The sequence below is a fragment of the Myotis daubentonii genome, chromosome 5, assembly GCF_963259705.1.
Source record: "Myotis daubentonii chromosome 5, mMyoDau2.1, whole genome shotgun sequence".
Classification (NCBI taxonomy): Eukaryota; Metazoa; Chordata; class Mammalia; order Chiroptera; family Vespertilionidae; genus Myotis; species Myotis daubentonii.
The window spans coordinates 10,521,498-10,539,295 of NC_081844.1; the positions used below are offsets into that span (position 1 = coordinate 10,521,498).

Genomic DNA, 17,798 nt, shown 5'->3' on the forward strand with positions numbered 1-17,798 from the left:
ATATCTAGAATACATAAAGAACTCTTACAACTCAGTAAAAATGAAAATAATGTAATTAAAAGTGAGCAACGAGTTTGAATAGTCATTTTCCAAAGAAGAGAAATGATAAATGAGCATGTGAAAAGATGCTCAACATCCTTAGTCATCAGAGAAATTAAAACAAAACCACAATGCAATACCACTCAACATACATGAAGATGGCTAGAAGAAAAAAGATAAGCATTGGTGAGGATGTAGAGAAACTTTCCACACAGAAATTGCAACTCTCACACACAATATTGGCGGGAACATAAAATGATGCAGCTGCTCTGGGAAAGTCTGGCATTGAGTTAACTTAGGAACCAGCAATTTTACTCCTAGGGAGGTAACCAATAGAAATGAAGACATATATGTTCACACAAAAATAATTGTGCATGAATCTTCAAAGCAGCATTATTCATAAGATATTATTCATAAATGTCTATTAAGCAGTGAATGGATAAATAAAAAGTGGTATATCTGTTCAATGAAATATTATTTGACAACAAAAAAGGAATTTGGGTACTGACATATTCTACAACATAAGCATCTTGAAAACACTTTACTAGGTTAATGAAATCATTCATAAAAGATTACATACTGTATGATTCTATCTATGAAATGTCCAGAATAAGCAAATCCATGGAAACAGAAAGATGATTGGTGGTTTCCAAGGGCTGGTATGTATGTAGGCTGTTGGGAGGAAATGGGGAGGACTGCTAATATCTATGGGTTTCATTTTGGGGTGATGATGTTTTAAGGTTGATTTTGGTAATGAGTGAACTGTACACTGTGACACTGTGAGTGGGTGAATTGTATGATATGTGAATTATAGCTCAGATAAGCTATTAGCCATTAAAAAAAAAAAACATGAATCTCATAGTGAGAAAACTATTTTCCTTTTGATCCTATTTTAAACTTTCTGACTGAGTCAAGGAGTCTCAATTTGATGCTAATAGATCTTTAATACCTGTATAATTTTTTATAACAGAGAGGTTAGGAATCAGGTGCAGCACTTAGCAGACAGGAGTATCCAACTAGAATTTACCAAAACTACATAAGGCAAAATTGTGATGGTGGTGAAGAAGTGCTGGAGTTGGTTACCCCATGCTGGATCTCCTGGGGGCCGGTGTCAGGGTTATAGGGGTTGGGAAGGGCTATATTCCTAAGCCTTCTACTGTCTGCTGAAAAATTTGAGCTATTAGCTTAACTTCTTTGTGCCTTAAAGTCTGGAGATGGAGAATTCTGCCATGTAGAATTTTGAGGGAATTTGAATTTGAAGACCCATACATCACACCTAGCTAAAAATGGGGACTCAAACCTGGGGCTTCTTCAGGTGCCACAGGTCTCTTAGGAATGAAGTCCAGATGCTATGGGATGATGTGCAAAGGGAGCTGGATGCAGACAGTGGGATGCTGTGGCCCCAAGGAGACCTTGGCCTTTAATTTGCAGGCAGAGACGATGGTCTAGGAGAGGAGCAGATTTCTTGCTTGTAGTTTGCTCTCAGGCCCCTCCCTGTAAAACTTCCAGGATTGATCCTATTGGAATTACAGAAGGATAACTGGTACCTAATTCATAGGTTACCTGCCTAACTCCTCACTTCTCAGGTGAGGGAACGGGGCTGTAAAGGGAACAGGACTGGCCCAAGACCAGAACTTGAAACCAGGCCTTTTGGCTCTGCATCCAAGCTTGTTCCCTCTGAGGTCTCTTTATCCACCTGCTCATCAAAGTGGGGTCCAGCTTTCTTTAGCACATGGCTGGGCATGGGGCTCAGCACTGGGGGCACATGTCCATTGGGGCATCATGGTCTCAAGCCTCAGAAATTGACTCTGGACAGCTTAGGGCAAAAAGGGGATTTTTTGAAGCAAAGGACCTGGAGGGCCTGAAACCAGGCCCAAGTAGGGGCAGGGCCTGCGAGGTGAACTCATGGGGGCTCTATGGTGCTCAGAGACAACCCTGTCTATGGTCCCTCAGTTCTGGCCACAGCCTCCCCTCTGATCTGGCTCCAGCTCTGAGGCTTCCGCTGCTGAAAGCAGGTATCTGGTTTGTTTCGGTTCTATAATCGAAACACTGTTTCAACTCCAGCTCTGAGATCCTGGGCTGGCTGAAAGCAGGTTTCTGGGGGTTTGTTTAGCTTCTATATTTGTAACAATGTTTCAAACTGCAAGCTCAGAGGCCGGCAGCAGTAGGCGGGAACGTTGGAGTCCTCTATCACTGAAGCAAGCAAGCCTCATGTACGCTTCAAGCTGCCTGGCTGCCGGCCACCATCTTGGCTGGCAGTTAATTTGCACATCGCCCTGATTAGCCAATGGGAAGGGTAGTGGAGGTATGGCTAATTATCATGTTTCTCTTTTATTAGATAGGATACTAGAGTGCACAAAATTCGTGCACTGGGATGGGGGGAGGGTGTCCCTCAGCCCAGCCTGCACCCTCTCCAATCTGGAACCCCTCAGGGGATGTCTGACTGCCGGTTTAGGATCCCTGTGGGATCAGGCCTAAATTGGCAGTCAGACATCCCTCTCACAATCTGGGACTGCTGGCTCCCAACCACTCGCCTGCCTGCCTGCCTGATTGCCCCTAACCGCTTCTGCCTGCCAGCCTGATCACCCCCAAACCACTCTCCTGCCAGCCTGATTGATGCCTAACTGCTCCCCTGCCGGCCCGATCACCCCAATTGCCCTCTCCTGTCAGCCCAATCACCCCAACTTCACTCCCCTGCCAGCCTGGTTGCCCCTAACTGCCCTCCCCTTCAGGCTGGGTCCCCCCCAACTGTCGTCTCCTGCTGGCCTGGTTACCCCTAATTACCCTCCCCTGCCGGCCTGGTCGCCCCTAACTGCCCTCCCCTGTAGGCCTGGTCACCCCCAACTGCCCTCCCCCCCAATCCTGGTTGGGGTGTGTGCAGGAGGCAACCAATCTCTCTCTCTCTGCCTCCCTCCCTGCCTTCCTTCCACTCTCTAAAAAGCAATGGAAAAAATATCCCTGGGTGAAGATTTTTTTTAATGGTAATAATAAAGGGGATGGGAGGAAACTTTGAGATGTAATAGACATGCTTTTGATTGTGGTGATGGTTTCACAAGTGTATACTGATTCCCAGATTCATGGAATTACATACATTAAACATGTGCAGCTTTTCACATGTTGATAATACCTCAATAAAGTAGTTTTTAAACAGCGAAATACATCCCTGAATGAGTCTTAAGTATGTGATCTAAAGGAAATATAGCTGCAGGTTGACACTGTGGGGTCCCCAGTGTGAAACCACTGGTTTATAGATACTGGAGCAAAAAACCAAATTGTGGGAGCTGGACGATGGGGCTGTGACCACGCATGGTCAAGGGAAGGGAAGGGCCATATTGAGGTGGTAGTTGGGGGGTCCTGAGCCAGTTATTGAGGGGAGAATCAGAGTTTACCTGATAGCCAAGCTGAGGGTTAGGTCAATTCAGGGGCAGGGAGGCCTGGCTGTGCACCCCATGTAGGAAGGCCAGGCTGTCCCAGAGTCTGGTGTAACATGTGTGAGCTGGGGCCAGGGAAGGCAGGCAGAGAGCCTTGGATGTCGGAGTGCAGTGCAGCTTGAATTCTGATGGAGACGGGTCCAGAAAGAAGCACCGGGGTGATCCTATAAAGAGGCAGCAGTTCAGTTGCTGTAAAGTCTGGGCTGGTGACCAATGTGGATAAAGGATGCAGGGGAACAGGTTCCATCTATGGTACCCCCTGCCAGGCAATGTGAAGCCCACTGTGGTTTGAGCATGCATTTTCCAAGGAAAGCTGAAATTCCAATTTTGAAACATGAAATCTGATCATTTTGAGTATTGGGTTCACAACTTGAAAACACTGTTTGGGGTAAACTGAGCATTTCTGTGGGCAGATTCAGCCCTGGATGACAGTTTTTATCTTCGCCTTGGACTTAGGGCTCCTGAGGGTGGGGTGGCCTTGGTCCATATTTGGTGTATCTTGGTGTCCCCCTGGGGGCCACACCGACCCTCAGTGTACTTCAGTTCCTGAATACTTCAGTTCCTTCAGGCCATTTTCGACAGTTTGGCCTCACAAGCCCGGGTTGGAAGATGGGGGTGGGAATGACATAGGCAGAGTCCCTTCCCCAGCCAGGCCTCAGCATAGTCTAGCAGCTCTGGCCTTAGTGACTAGAATTGAAGACTCTGGGCAGATGGTGCCCCGAAGGCCCGTCCATGACCTTTCAGCCCAGCACCTCGCTCTGCCAAGTGGGAGATTCTGCCCTCTGGGACCCTCCTCGCTGCTCCCTCACCTTGTCTGTTGTGCTCTGGGAATCTGAACCATCTCATCTTTGCCCTGCAGGCTGGCCTGATTCGTATGGAGGAGGAGGAGTTCTTTATCGAGCCCCTGGAGAAGGGGCTGGCAGCGAAGGAAGCTGAGCAGGGTCGTGTGCATGTGGTGTATCGCCGGCCATCTAACTCCAGGCTCCCTTCTCTCAGGGTGCCACAGGCCCTGGACACAGGTAAGGCTGCTGCAGGTGGGCAGGCTGTGTGGTAAGCCCTGGATGTCCACTCTGTGGGACCCAAGGCACCCCTTCTGCAGGCCTGGTCCTAGGCTGAGGCTGAGCCCTGCCCTTGTGGACGACATAGCACAGTGTCGGTACAGGGGAAGGGGCCGCTGCTCTGGGTGTATGTGGGCCACAACCTGCAAGTCTGGGGCCTCCATAGAGGACAGTGAACGCTGCCTCAGAGGCCTCCTTTCTCTGCCCAAGGGCTGCATGTGTCGGGAAGCAAGGGAGGCCCAAGCCCTGAACCCCTGTCTGTGACCCTGTGCCTCTGAAGATGCCTGCTGCCCCCAAACAGCCTGTCCCCCAGCTGTTTGCTGCCCACGTTCCCTGCCAGGGGGGCTGCTCCTCTTGGCTGGTTTCAGAGAAAGCCCCTGAGTGCTCTGAGAGAAGGAAGTACACCTCGAAGGCCCGGGGCTTCCCCCAGCGGCCTCAGCAGCCTGTGCAGATTTACATCGTTTTGTCCTTTTCAACTTAGAACCAAAGTGCCTTCTGGGCCCAGGAGCGTGGAAGGAACTGTGAGGCGGCTTGATGACAGCCCCTCAGAGCCTTCCAGGAGGCCAGACTCACTGACCATCCCAAACCTCTCCAGCATTTTCATGATCTCAGGTCGTGGATTACAGTGAGGCCAGGCCTCAGCCTGAGGTCCTAGATCCCTGGCTAGTGGCAGGTGGCAGCAGGCACAGAGGCCTGGGCCTTGGGTCGGGCACATCTGCATGTTTAAGTGAGCCCCAGAGGCCCCACTGGGTAGCCCACCTGGGCTGTGATTTGCAGAGACTCTCTCCTCACCCTGAGCAGTCCTGGCTCATTTATCTTAGATCTGTGACATCCCAGCTTGACAGATAAATTGGGTGCAGCCTGGCAGGGCACCATTCTAATTTCAAGCAGCGGTGTCACATATCTTTACAAAGAAATTGCTCCCTCTGGAAGCCTAGCATGTCTGGAGCTGATCAATACTCTGGTGGTCCCTTGGTCCAGGTGATAAATTGCTGTCTGCCTGGGCTGTGAACAGCAGTGCCTCGCTGCCCCACTTCCCCCAGCCTCAGCCCCTCCTGCCTCTTTCCCACCCTTGAGCTTCTCTGCGGGGGAGGGGGGGGGAATGAAGAGTAACTCCATAGGGTGTGGCTGTGAGTGATAATGGGGCAGGGGAAGTACCTCAGACCAGGGACCACCAAGACCCTGGCCTTGTTCCTTGATGGCCTGTTGCTCTGGGGCAAGTTTGGGCCTCTGTCCTCTCATCTGTGCAGTGGGGCTAGAAAAGCCTGTATCTCAAAGAACTGAGGGCCTGGAACTTTGTGCTTTGGACCTGGGGCTTCTGGGCTAGCCTCTACTGGTGGTGCCTGGAGTCTGGCTTATGCTGGGTGAGGGGCTGCCAGGTACCTTAGGTGAGTTTCCAATCCCACATTCCATGTGGTGCTTGTCCTAAACATGACAGCCCTCCACCATGGCCTGGCTGGCCTTGCATTATTAGCTGTGCTTCTGTTGTTCTTTGGGCATCTTCTGTTAAATCTTCCCCTTTCCCTCTCCCTTATCCACCTACTTTGGTGAGAGCTTGGAATTCAGAACTTAAGAAATTTCAAACTCAGACTAAACCCAGAAACCATTGGCTTCGAAGATCCTGGGAAAGGCCAATTACACCATTTGGGGGCTGAGGCTATGCTGGAAGAGGGGAAGGGGAGCCTGTCCCAGGCTGAGCTCTGGGCCTCAGCCCTGGGCTGTGAGTGTGTAGGTTCTAGGCCACAGGTCTAGGGCCAAGTCCCCTTTCCTTTATGTGCCTGCCCAGTGTCAGCATGACCCTGTGTGGGTGACTTCACTCACAGAAAGCATATTTCTCCCTGAATGTGCTTAATTGTTCACACTTGGCCTAGAGCTGAGGCCTATTCACTGGCTGGAGGAGTTCAGATGCACTTTATATTGGGCTAGGCTAAGGGCCCAAGGTGACATCAGATGGTTTGGACCCACTCACCATCAGCCTGGGCCCAGTTAGGGCCCACAGTACAGCTGGGACAAATGGGAAAGTAGTGTCTTTGGCTGGGTACATTTGCTCCTTGCCCTTTCCTGCAAGAGAATATGGAGCCCAGGACCTCTGTGTACGTGCACGGTAGGGGATCCTTTTTCCTGGTGAATTCTGATGGGGACCCTGACATCAATGTAGCTCTGGCTAAAGCAGGCAGGAAGCTTCCAACCGCCCCCGTCCCCATTCCCCTTACCTACTCCTGGAAGCACATTTGAACGCTGCCCTCAGCCATTTATTTATGGGCAGTGAGTGTGATGGGTCCCTTGCCCTGCTGGTCTGGCTGGAGGTGGGGTGGGGTGGGTATGTTTCCCATGGCTACTCCAGCATGCTGAGATACATTGCCCTGTTTGCCCTGAGCAGCCAGCAGGCTTCCTGGAGTGTCTCAAGGCCTTACTAATAGTCTCCATCACCTGAGGTTAGTTGCAGGGTTTCGGATTGCCCACAGAAACAGGTGGAAAATGAAGGTTTTAACATGTCTTCAAGGACTCGGGCAACACCGAGTGTGCACTTAGCAGCTAGTGCCACCAGTGTCATTTTGGGGGCCTGAAAGGGAGGGTATAGGGTGAACAGGGAAAGGGAAAGGACTCCTCCCTCCTCACTGGCCTTGCAGGTGTGGCAAAAGCTGCTCTGCTATACTCTGCTGAGTCCAGGAGCCTAGCCAGGGTAGGAGGGCAGAACTCGGAGGCTAGGGAGCTAGGGTGGCCTTTAGGGGAGAGGCCTCTCTCAGGCACCGAAAGTCCCATTCTCTGTCTCCCCTAGAACCAGCCCTGTGCCCCCAGGGCAGTATGTTGGGGATACGGGTACTGCGTAATATTGGCATCTCTGGTGTGTGTGTGTGTGTGTGTGTGTGTGTGTGTGTGTGTGTGTGTGTGTATGTGTTTGCACCTGCCCACATACTTGCACAGGGCCCCACTCCATGTTCTGCGCTCCTGCCTGAGCCCTGCCCCAGTTGCCATCTGTCAACCCATTGTCTGAGGTTTTTGAAGGGAAGCCATGGGCTGGTAGGTGGGAAGAGAAACCCTAGACTATTGATCCTGGCATATCACTCCCCTCCTAGTCTCAGGCTACTTCAACATACCACCACCAACCGGGTGGTTCCAAACAACATCAGTTTATTCTCTTACAGTTCTGAAGGGCAGAAGTTTGAAATGAATATTACTGGGCTGAAATCAAGGTGTTGGCAGGGCCACGCTCCTTCCAGAGGCCCTGTGGAGGAATCCATTCCTCACCATTCCCAGCTCCTGGTGGCTGCTGGCATCCCTTGGCTTGTGGCCACATCACTCTGATCTCTGTCTCTGTGGCCACATTGCCTCCTCCTCTTTTCTGTGTGTGTGAGTCTCCCTGCTGTCAGAATGCATGTGATTGCATCCACCCAGATCATACATGGCGATATCCCCCATCACAAGATCCATACTCTAATTATATCTTCAAAGTCCTTTTTGTCATATATGGTAACATTCATAGGTCCCAAGACTTAGGACCTTGTATCTTGGAGGGCCACCATTCAGCTTATACAGGGAGTGAATCAGTACTCCCCTAGGGTGGCTATGCAGTGAAGGGGTGCACATCTGTCAGGAGTGATGCTTGAGGCCTCGCTCACTTCTCAGGATAATGTTCAGGCATAGCCCAGGCAAGCCCCTTAACCTTCTGACTCTGCTGGACCCTCATCCAGGCTGTGGGGCCCTGAGAGGCTGGGCTGTGCTGTGACTGGGTTGTGCTGTGGTTAGGCCGATCTCAAGGCCATGTGCACAGAGTAGACTGTTCCTCCAAATGCCTGGCTGTTAAGTGGGAGGGGTTTTGAACTCGGGGAGGGAAAGATCCCTGGGTTCTGTGCTGGGCACGTGGTCTCTCTGTCAGGCACACAGTGACTTGCCGGAAAGTCTTGCCATCCCAAGACAAGGGCTGCAAGTTCAGAAGCCTGCAGGGCCCAGCAGGCAGTGCCAATGAGGATGGCCCCAGGGGCCAAAAAAATAATTACACCACCCTTGGCCTGGATTTTGTTTCCCTGCTTTTGACATAGATGTGGACACAGAATATGTCTCTGCTAAAAGAGGAACAGAAATGGGAATGCAGCAGCACATGGCCTCTGCCCGGCCTCACTGAGGGTGCAGGGCAGAGCAGAGACCCTTACTTGGCTTCTGATGGTGACCTGGTGGGAGTGTGGGCTTGGGGCAGTGATCCTCTTACTGCCAAGAGAATCTAGACATTAAAATTTTATGTGAACTCTCCAGATTTTCAAATGTTGCTTCAAATTTATGAAAAGCATCATATGGGCCCAATAAAACACAGCCCCCCCATTGGACACCTGTGCTTGTGAGATACTGCAGCAAAGTGTCCTCTGAACCCTCTGGGGTTGCTCTTCTGAGCCTTGGAACAGAGGAGGGGCTGTCAGCTCCTTCTAGGCAGGTGACTATGGGTCCCTAGAACTGACTCTGGGCCACTGTACCCTCCCACTCCACCTTACCCTGAGCTCTGGCTGAAGGAAGAGCAGTCAGACAGCTCAGTGCCCTTGACCTTGGCTGACTCCTCCTGGAAGCATCCAGTGCCAAGCCTCTGCCCACTGCCATCGGGCTGTGGCGTCCTCCCTGGTGGGCAGAGTTGGAATGTCACCTGCCCTGAGGAGTGCTTTCCCTGCCACTGCCAAGGAAAGCCTGAGAGAGAGAGAGAGAGAGAGAGAGAACAGCGTTAGCACTGGAGTCTTCACCCAGCAGCCCCCAGTTCTTCCTCCCCTGCTCACCTGCTGCAGGTTTTCCAGGTTTCTGAGGTGCTGCCTTGGGAGTGAAGCTTGTGGTAGGTGAGCAAGGCCAGGAACCAGATGACTGGAGCTAATAATGCTGGTGGCTCCCAGGGGCTACCTCCTGGAATGTTAGAGCCGAGACAGGATGGCTTCCTGCAGGCAGTGAGCAGCCTCCAAGAGAAAGGGGCCTGGCAGCTAGGGCTGCATTATAGCCAACTGCTCTGGTCCGGGCTGGAGGCAGGGAGGCCAGAGCAGTGGGTGGGAGAAAATGGAGCCCTGTAAGGACAGACAGATCATCAGGCTTCAGAGATGCAGTGATGTAATGGGTGACAGAGGGGCCCTGCCAAGGCCTGGTAGGGGTGAGGGGGCAATCATGGAGTAGGTGGGGAGTAGGCCAGGTCAGGGAAGCTCTTGGCCCTGAAGCAGTTGATGTCAGTTTGTTGGCCCCTGTAACAAGTTGCCACAAACTTAGTGGCTTTAAATAACTCAGGTTTGTTCTTTTAGAGTTCTGGAGGTTGGAAATCCAAAATGGATCTTAAGAGGCTAAATTTAAGGTATCAGTAGAGCTGGTTTCCCCTGGAGGCTCAAGGGAAGAATCCCTTCCTCACCTCTCTCAGCTTCTGGTGGCTACCGGAGTCCCTTGGCTCATGGCCATGTCACTCTGACCTCTGCTTTGTGTTCACATGACTCACTTTCCTCCCCAGTCAAGTCTCCTTCTGGCCCCTTCTTACAAGGATCCTTATGATTACATTTTCCTTTCTGGAATAATCAGCATAATTTTCCATCTCAGCATTCTTAACTTACAGCTGCAAAGTTGCTTTTGCCTTGTAAGATAACACAGGTCCTGGGGATGAGGCCATGGACGTTCCGGGGCCATGATTCAGCCTGCCCGTTATCTAATGGTTGAAGCCTGAGGACCTGGAGTCGGGGAGAGAGAAGCGCTTGGCTGCCTTTGCACACAGAGCCCCAGGCCTGGCCAGTGTCTCAGAGCAGGGACCTCTCTCTGTGTCCTTAGTCCAGGCATTTCTGAGCCTCTGGGGCCTGGCCTGGCCCACCCGGGTGGTGACTGGGGCTCTTGCACCAGATTTGGCCAGTGTCCTGCCCAGCCCAGCACAGCTGGCAGCTGCCACCTCACTGAGTTTCAGCTAAAGGCCTGGGTGCCTCAGAGTTTGATTCCCTGGGCGCTCTCAGCTCCTCCTCCTCATTTTGCCTGGTGCCTGCAGCTTGGGACCAGAGGAATCCCATGGAGAAGCATTTGTGAAACCTGAGGCTGCTGGCTGGCTCTGGAGGCCTGTTTCAAACTGTGTGCACCCTTGGCAGGGGCCTCAGTGCTCCACCACTCTTTGGCTGGCCACCTAGACAGTGGTTGGAGATGCCAGTGTGGTGACGTGGGCTCATTTGGGAGGGTCCCCTGCCCATTCTCTGAGTCCCAGAGTTATCAGGTCAGACTTGGCGTGGCTCTCTCTTCTACAGACAGTTAACCTAATGCTCTGTCTTTCCTTCCCTTGGACTTGTGCTGTGAATGTACCCCAAAGAGCTTTCTGTTGGCATGCAGTACCCACACATGTCTTCAGGTAACATGTGGTACTTTGGTGCTTCTGGTGTTTAATTAGCAAGAGCAGTGTGCCTGGTTGCCTTGTTGGCCATGGGCTCCAAGTACTGCTCTTTGGGGGTCCCCAGCACAACAGACTGGGATGTTTCTGGGAGAGATATGCAGCAAACAGGGGCTGCTTAACACATTTGTGGCATTTGTGCTTCACATGTGTCAGCTGGCCTGTCAGGGCAGGAGCAGCTGGCCTGCATATCCATGGGGACTCCATGAACCCTGCCTCCACAACCCAGGCATCCTCTGAATGCTGTGTCTACATGATGGATCAGAAGGACAGATGTCCCACAGCCGGTCCCCACACAGAGGCCTCCTGAGGATGCAGAGGGTCCTGATGGCAGGTGAGAAGTGCAGGGTCCCAGCCTCAGAGGAATGGAGCTGCAGAGAAAGCTCCAAGGACGTCTGAAGGAGACAAAAGGCTCTTCTTCAGAAGCAGAAACTGGATTTAGGCCTGAGGTTCAGACTCTGCCAATTTGTACTAGGTAGAGGCCCCATCTCCTCTCAGAATGTTCTGCAGGTCAGCAAACACTTCAGCTAGATCCAAGCCTGGAGCGTTTTCTATGAAAATTTCCAATTTTCCTTGACCCATTTTTCTTTGAAATTAATACCAAGCAGCGCTGTGCACTTGGCCCTACAGGAATGCTCAGCTGGGTAAAGGTGCCACATTAAGTGGAAATGTTAGTGTCTGCTCACTCTTTCTCTGGCTCTCAGGCTTTTTATCTCCCTCCATTTCTCTCTCTCTCTCTCTCTCTCTCTCTCTCTCTCTCTCTCTCTCTCTCTCTCTTTCACACACACACACACACACACACACACACACACACACACACACACACGAGCATGTGCACATTCTGAGTTGGTGTGTCTCTCTCAGAGCTCTGGACGTGTCCACATTGGCCTGGGCTGTGGGTTGGCCCTAGGCAAAGCCTCAGGGAATATGTCTGCATTTGATGAGAGAACCTGGCATTGGGGTCCAGCTGGAGTGCCTCTCAAGAGATGTCCAGGCAGGGAGATGGTGCACTTGAGACCAGATCAGGGCTCAGGGGAGAACTTGCAGGACAGCAGGGATCTGAGGAGTCTGGAGTTGGGACCTGGCAGAGGAGGTGGCCTGGGAGCTGTCCTGTGTAGGGTGGGGGATGGTGCTGATCTGGGCTGGAAGGGACCAGGTGCCTGGTGATGCTCCCCAATAATGGGGGAGTAATACAAATAACCATTGTATGCTGAGATGGGACACAGGCTCAGAGTGAGCACCTTTCTTCTCTCATTCATTCGTTCCGTCATTCATTTATTCAACACATTCTTGCTATGTGTCCACCTTTGCCTTGGGCTGGATTGGGTTGGGGATACAACAGGGAATGAGCCAGATGGAATCTTTCAGAGCTCACTGGCAACTGGGGGAGACACATGAACAGATGCTGCAGAGAGGGGTAAATACATGAACAAAGCAAAGTCTGGGAAAAGAGTGGAATGAGAAATCAAGTAAAGGAGGAGCTGCTTCAGGTTGGAAATGATATGAATCTAGCTTGTGGGAAGGCCCAGACCTGGGAAATGTGCTCCAGATCGAGGGGACGGCCGCTGGGCCAGAGAGGTGGGAAAACCTAGTTCACATGGAGTTCTTGTGTGAGGCAGGCTGTTGTTCTTCCAGCAGTGGGAGGACTCTCAGTGGAAGGAGTAGAAGCAGGGAGGCCATGAAGGACCCTAGTGGTCTTAGTAGATGAGTTCATATGTATTTGGAGGTGGAGCTCCCAGGACATGGGTGTGAGGAAAGGAATCAAGGATGGCTCCTGGCTTTTGAAAGGCCTGAGCACCTGGGAAGATGGTGGATGGCTGCGACGAAGACTGAGGGAAGGATGCTGGTGGAGGCCAGGTAGCCTGACCAAGTACCAAAGCCAGAATTGGGGTCTTTCTTCTGGCTTCAGAGCTCAGCCCTTCCCCTGTTCCTTGCTGCCCTGGCTCAGAGGACAGGATTTCCCAGGAGAGATTGTGTTGGCCACAGCAAGCCCATTGGCTTCCAGACTCTTGGGATGGAGGGCACAGACTTCAGATATGGCCTCCCAGGTGAACAGGCTCTGGGGTGCACTGCAGTTCCTCTCGCCCTGAGAGACAGAGGCCCTGCTCTGTGAGTCAGAGTTTCCGGGGACAGTATGACATGCAGTGTGACATCCAGGGTTCCTGCAGACATGGATATGTCCATGCCTCTCTGACAGGCCAGGTCCTCCTTCCCCAGTCACTTTGGGGAGGGGCCCAAACCTGGTAGAGTGGATGGAAACTTGTGATAGCATGCAGGGTGTGGGCTGTCCACCTCTAGTGCAGCCTCTCTTGGAATTTGGGCTTGGGGATCTCCTGGCAGGAGACCTTGGGTTCTTCTTCTGGTGTTGACCTTGCAGGCCTTGGCCTGAGCCAGCCCTGGAGCCTCATGTCTGAGCAGCTGCAAGGGAGCACTTCCTGAGAGAATAGGAGAATGGTGGGATCCCAGTGCAGGACAAACATCTCTGGGCCAGAGCCAGACCAGCTTGCACTGGAGCTCCCAGAGTCTTCAAATCCTCACCAGCAAGGGGGTTTGCCAGCTGATATTTAGCTGTTCCTGCAGTGGAGCATTGCTACTTTTTGCTTTAATTTGTGCTTCTTTGATTGCTGAAGAGAATAAATGATCTGCCAGCATTTGATTACTTTGTATATCTCCTCTCCCCATTTAAGTCCTTTGCCCATTCATCTCCTGGTGTCTCATATATTGAGATAAGCCCTTTATCTGTTTTAGATATTGACTTTCTGTCACGTTTCATACCAACCTTTCCCCGGGCTATAGTTCCCCTTTCCTTTTCAGTTTTGTTCATTTTTGTTTCATAAAAGCCAGCCTTTCTGTAGCCCAGTCTGTGGATGATTCTTCTCCTGCCCCTGGAGCTGCTCAGGGACAGCACGTTTAGTGAGGGTCTACACAAGGACGCTATCTGCCTCCGTGTGTCCTTTAATCAGCCTGCAGAAAATCTTGGTCTCAGAGCACTGCTGCCCAGGCAGTCCTGAGAGTGCATGGAAGAGAGAGCAGCACTGGAGGAGAGCTCACCCCACAGGCACTCCCCAGAGCATGGCAGGCACACCACCCTTGAGTTCTTGTAGGAACCCCATGGACATGGTTGGTGCTACCATTGTGCCCACTTTATAGATGAGGAAACTGAGGTGCAGATGGGCGCACAGCCTGTAAGTTGTAGAGCCACAACTGAAGCCATCAACCCCTATTGAGGCAGGAAGGAGCAAGCTAGAACACAGGGTGAACAGCCTCCTGTGCAGAGCCGACTTTCCATGCCCACAGCCTGGGCTGATGAGGCTAGCAGTCGTGGACCCTCCTATAGGCTGCCGGTCCCTAGAGCAAAGGGGACCTCCTAAGCATCGAGGTTCTGCTTACTAGATTCAGAAACTGAGGCCCAGCAAGGGTGTGAGGAAGAGTCTCAAGTCACTCAGCACACCAGCTGTAGAGAAAATCTTTTGCTATGGAATTGCCAGCATTGGGTACAGTGCCTGGCCACAGTTGGTACTTACTAGTAAATATCCATGAAAATAAAGAATGAATGCTGCTTACCCAGGAAGCCTAGCCAGATGGACCTCCTTCCTGGAGAAGCAGTTGTTTTTGGTAGGTGTTGGAGGGCTTACCACCGAAGCCCACTTTTACTGTTGCAATAGCTCCTATACTGCTGGCTGCAATTCTTGGGTTTCATGCAAATGGGACATGGGACGTTGCTGGGTCCATGGCCCCCTGGGGCCTTTATAGCTGAAGTGGGGGGACAGTCTAGGCAGCAGTCACCGGAAACTAGGAAGACCAGCCTAACTGCTCCCAATGCCCTCTCACTGCTGGTCACTGAGCATTATCTTTGAATATAAAGTGCCCTTGAAAACCATACCCTTTGTTCACTCAGTTCTTGTTTTATCAAATCCTTCACCAGATGTTCACCTATTGCCTACAGAGGTCCCTGCATGGGGCCAAGCTTTGCAACGCCGGAAACAAGACAGACAACACCCCAACCTTGTATAGCTCATGGTAACTGTAGGCCCACAAGTACCTGCAGTTAGAATTGTGGAAAATGCTACTAAGTAAGCACAGTAACTGGAGGTCGAAGTGGAGATCTGAACTATGGATTGCAGTTCATTTGGAGAGAGGACGAGCTGGGAGCAACAGGAAGGAGAATCCTGAGGGGAATAGACTTGGTCTGTTTGGGGGTCCAGCAAGAGGGGCCCAAGGGGCAGATCAAAGTGGGTACGGTGGGCTCAGTCTTAGGACTGGGCCAGCACCCTGCTGTAAGTGGAGAAGCAGCAATGTGGCCTGGTTTTCGTGGAGGGGGTAAAGAGGGTCAGAGGCAGGGATACAGGATGAGGGCGCTGGCATGTCCAAGATCAGGTGGCCATCTGCAGATTCTTAGTAGAGAAAAATGCTGCCTGGGGCTTGGAGCCTTTCTTTGAACAACTTCAGGGACTCTGGGGTGTGTCACAGGGGCTGGTATCATCCTCTTTATTCTCAGTGCTTTGACAGTTAATGAGCCAGGGTTGGGCTGGGATGGCCAAACTTGTGGGGACAAGTAAGCTAAGCAGGTGATTGAGTTACCTTAGCCACCCAAGATCCCAAGACCACAGGCTCGAGCACACAGTGGGCTGTAGGGAGTGGGACTCAGGGGGCTGAGTGACCAAAGTTCAGTACAGGTAGTTTGATTTGAGGGTTCCAGGGGTCTCAGACTGAGGACAAAGGCAATGATGGCCTGATTGACCTTGCCCACCCAACCCAGATCCACAGTTGTCGGTGGCCACAGGCTGGAGGGTGTGCATAAGCAGGCCTGTGCCCAGTGCCCAGGCTCAGGAGAGACCCCTGATGGGTTAGAGCCCCAAAGGATGGGAGCTTGTATCTGTGTAACCTTGCCTAGAGCCTGATGGTCAGGTGTCCATGGAGGGCAGTGAGGGGCACATCTCTGCAAGGTGTCTGATGCCAACATCTGTGGGATGCAGGCCAACGTGGGGTCAGTGACAGGAAGACTTCTGATTTTTCAAGAGAAGCTGGAAATTGTTATTTTAAGTAAAACCTCTTCATTTTCAAATGTTGGTAGCTAATTCAATTTTTTCAAAAACCACATATGGGCCAAGCAGACCCTGGGTGGCAGTGAGAGTGAGAGGGTCATAGGTGGCTCCACTGCCCAGGAGAACACAATGGCCAGACAGGCCTCTGGATGTGGCCAGCACTGCCTGGAGTGGAAATGTACTTCAGAGGAACTTTTATTTTCATTTCGGGAATATCGCAGAGAGCTTCCCAGCAGCTTCGTTTGTGTGAGGAGAGATCTGTGGTCATCATGTTTTTCTTGGAAGCCAGTGGGGAAGCGCATCTGTAGAGCATTAGCAGGACAGGGTGGGGGGAGGCTCTTCCCAGGCCTCCAGACATAACCTGGGTGGGGTGGCTGTTTGGGTGGGATTAGCCCCCAGACCCCTGGAAATGGCCCCCTTCCCACAAACCACTGGGATGGTCCCACTTCATTGTCCAGGCCAGACAGGCTGAGTTGTGCAGAACCTGTAGCTGTTGTGTCTGGCACCAGGTGCCAGGGCCTTGAGGCTCTGCTTCCCTGGCATACTCTGCCATTTTCAGAGTCCCTGCAGCTTAGGGAGCAAATGATCAAATGTAGGTACAAGAGGAACTGGTCAGATAGCTGAGCTCCTTTATCTAAGTGATGCCTCAGGAGCTACTTACATTCTTGGCCTTCATCATCAGTAGGACAAAATGGGGCACGTATTGTTCTGAGACATGGGTTGGGAGGGGCACAGGGTCTTCACATGCCGAGAAGAGGCCAGCCCTGCAGGACCATCTTGGGCCACTTCTGAAAACTCAGTTTGGGCACTTAGTGATGGAGACTCCAGGGCTCACATCTCTCTCTCTTGGTGTCCTTGGTGCCTGGAAAGTGTGGGTGCTCCCTAAGGACTAGGTGGCCCAGGAAAGGGCAAGGGAGCTGGGGTCTTTGCATGACCCTGGCTTGCTGGCCCCTGCTCTGGCCTCAGTTTCCCCATTTGTAAAAGTGAGGGTGTTGGACTAAAGCCAGGCCTTACCCAGTGATTCCCAGGCTGTGTCCCCACAACCACCCCACACATGTTTTATTTGACTTGCACCATGTCTTCCAAAACTGTGAATTTACAATTAAGAATCACAAGGTTTCACATTAAAATTTCAATTTTCAGTTTCTCAGAAATATCAGAAGGGCCTGTTCCTGCAAGCAAAATTTAGTGGGAGGTACCACGCCTCTTCTAGATGGGCATCCACAGGCCCTGTCCTCACTGTTTCTCATCTGGTCACCCACTCACTCTGTTCCTGCTGGCCCCGCTTGGCCATGGAGGGAGTCTCTGGGCCAAAGATTACCTCCGGAGATAGTTACTAATGTTCTCTGCCTCTGTTTCTGTCTCTCTCACACGTGCACACACGTGTACACATGCATATGTGTTACAGAGCAGGCATATTTACACCTTCTTGGAATGAGCTGTGGGATCCTGAGGCATTTCCCCTAGCTGAGCAAAGCTCTGAACAGGCTTTTGATAGTCCTGCCTCTGGGCCTTGGTTCATAGACCCTCTGACACTGTGGTCTTTATCAGTAGGTCCCAGGACCCTTCCCCTTTGGGAACCTGTTGTCCAAGTGAGGAGTCACAAGACCAGACACCTGGGACCTGGGCGAGAGGCACTTGTTCTCCCACCTGCAGGGGTCTCAGGGCCACAGTGCTCTGGGGAAGAAGACAGCTTCAGAGAGCACTCACCATGATGGGTACAGGCCAAGTTGTGGGGGAGACTGGGGGACAGTGGATAAAAAGCTGGTGGACAACTTGCCAAAGCCCAGGTGCAGGGTAGAGGCAGCACCCAGAACCCAGATTGACTGATGGAATAGGAGCCAGTTCCCAGACC

General features: G+C 51.9%; 1 protein-coding gene across 4 annotated transcripts in view; it reads left to right on the top strand.

Moving 5' to 3' along the window:
• Nucleotides 1-17,798, top strand: part of ADAMTS2 (ADAM metallopeptidase with thrombospondin type 1 motif 2) — a 278,837-nt gene that overhangs the window by 76,087 nt on the left and 184,952 nt on the right. For all 4 annotated transcript variants that reach the window (XM_059695836.1, XM_059695833.1, XM_059695834.1 and 1 more), the window contains exon 3: nucleotides 4,330-4,489. In XM_059695836.1, coding sequence (XP_059551819.1) covers nucleotides 4,330-4,489 — 160 coding nt within the window. The remainder of the gene's footprint in view (nucleotides 1-4,329; nucleotides 4,490-17,798) is intronic.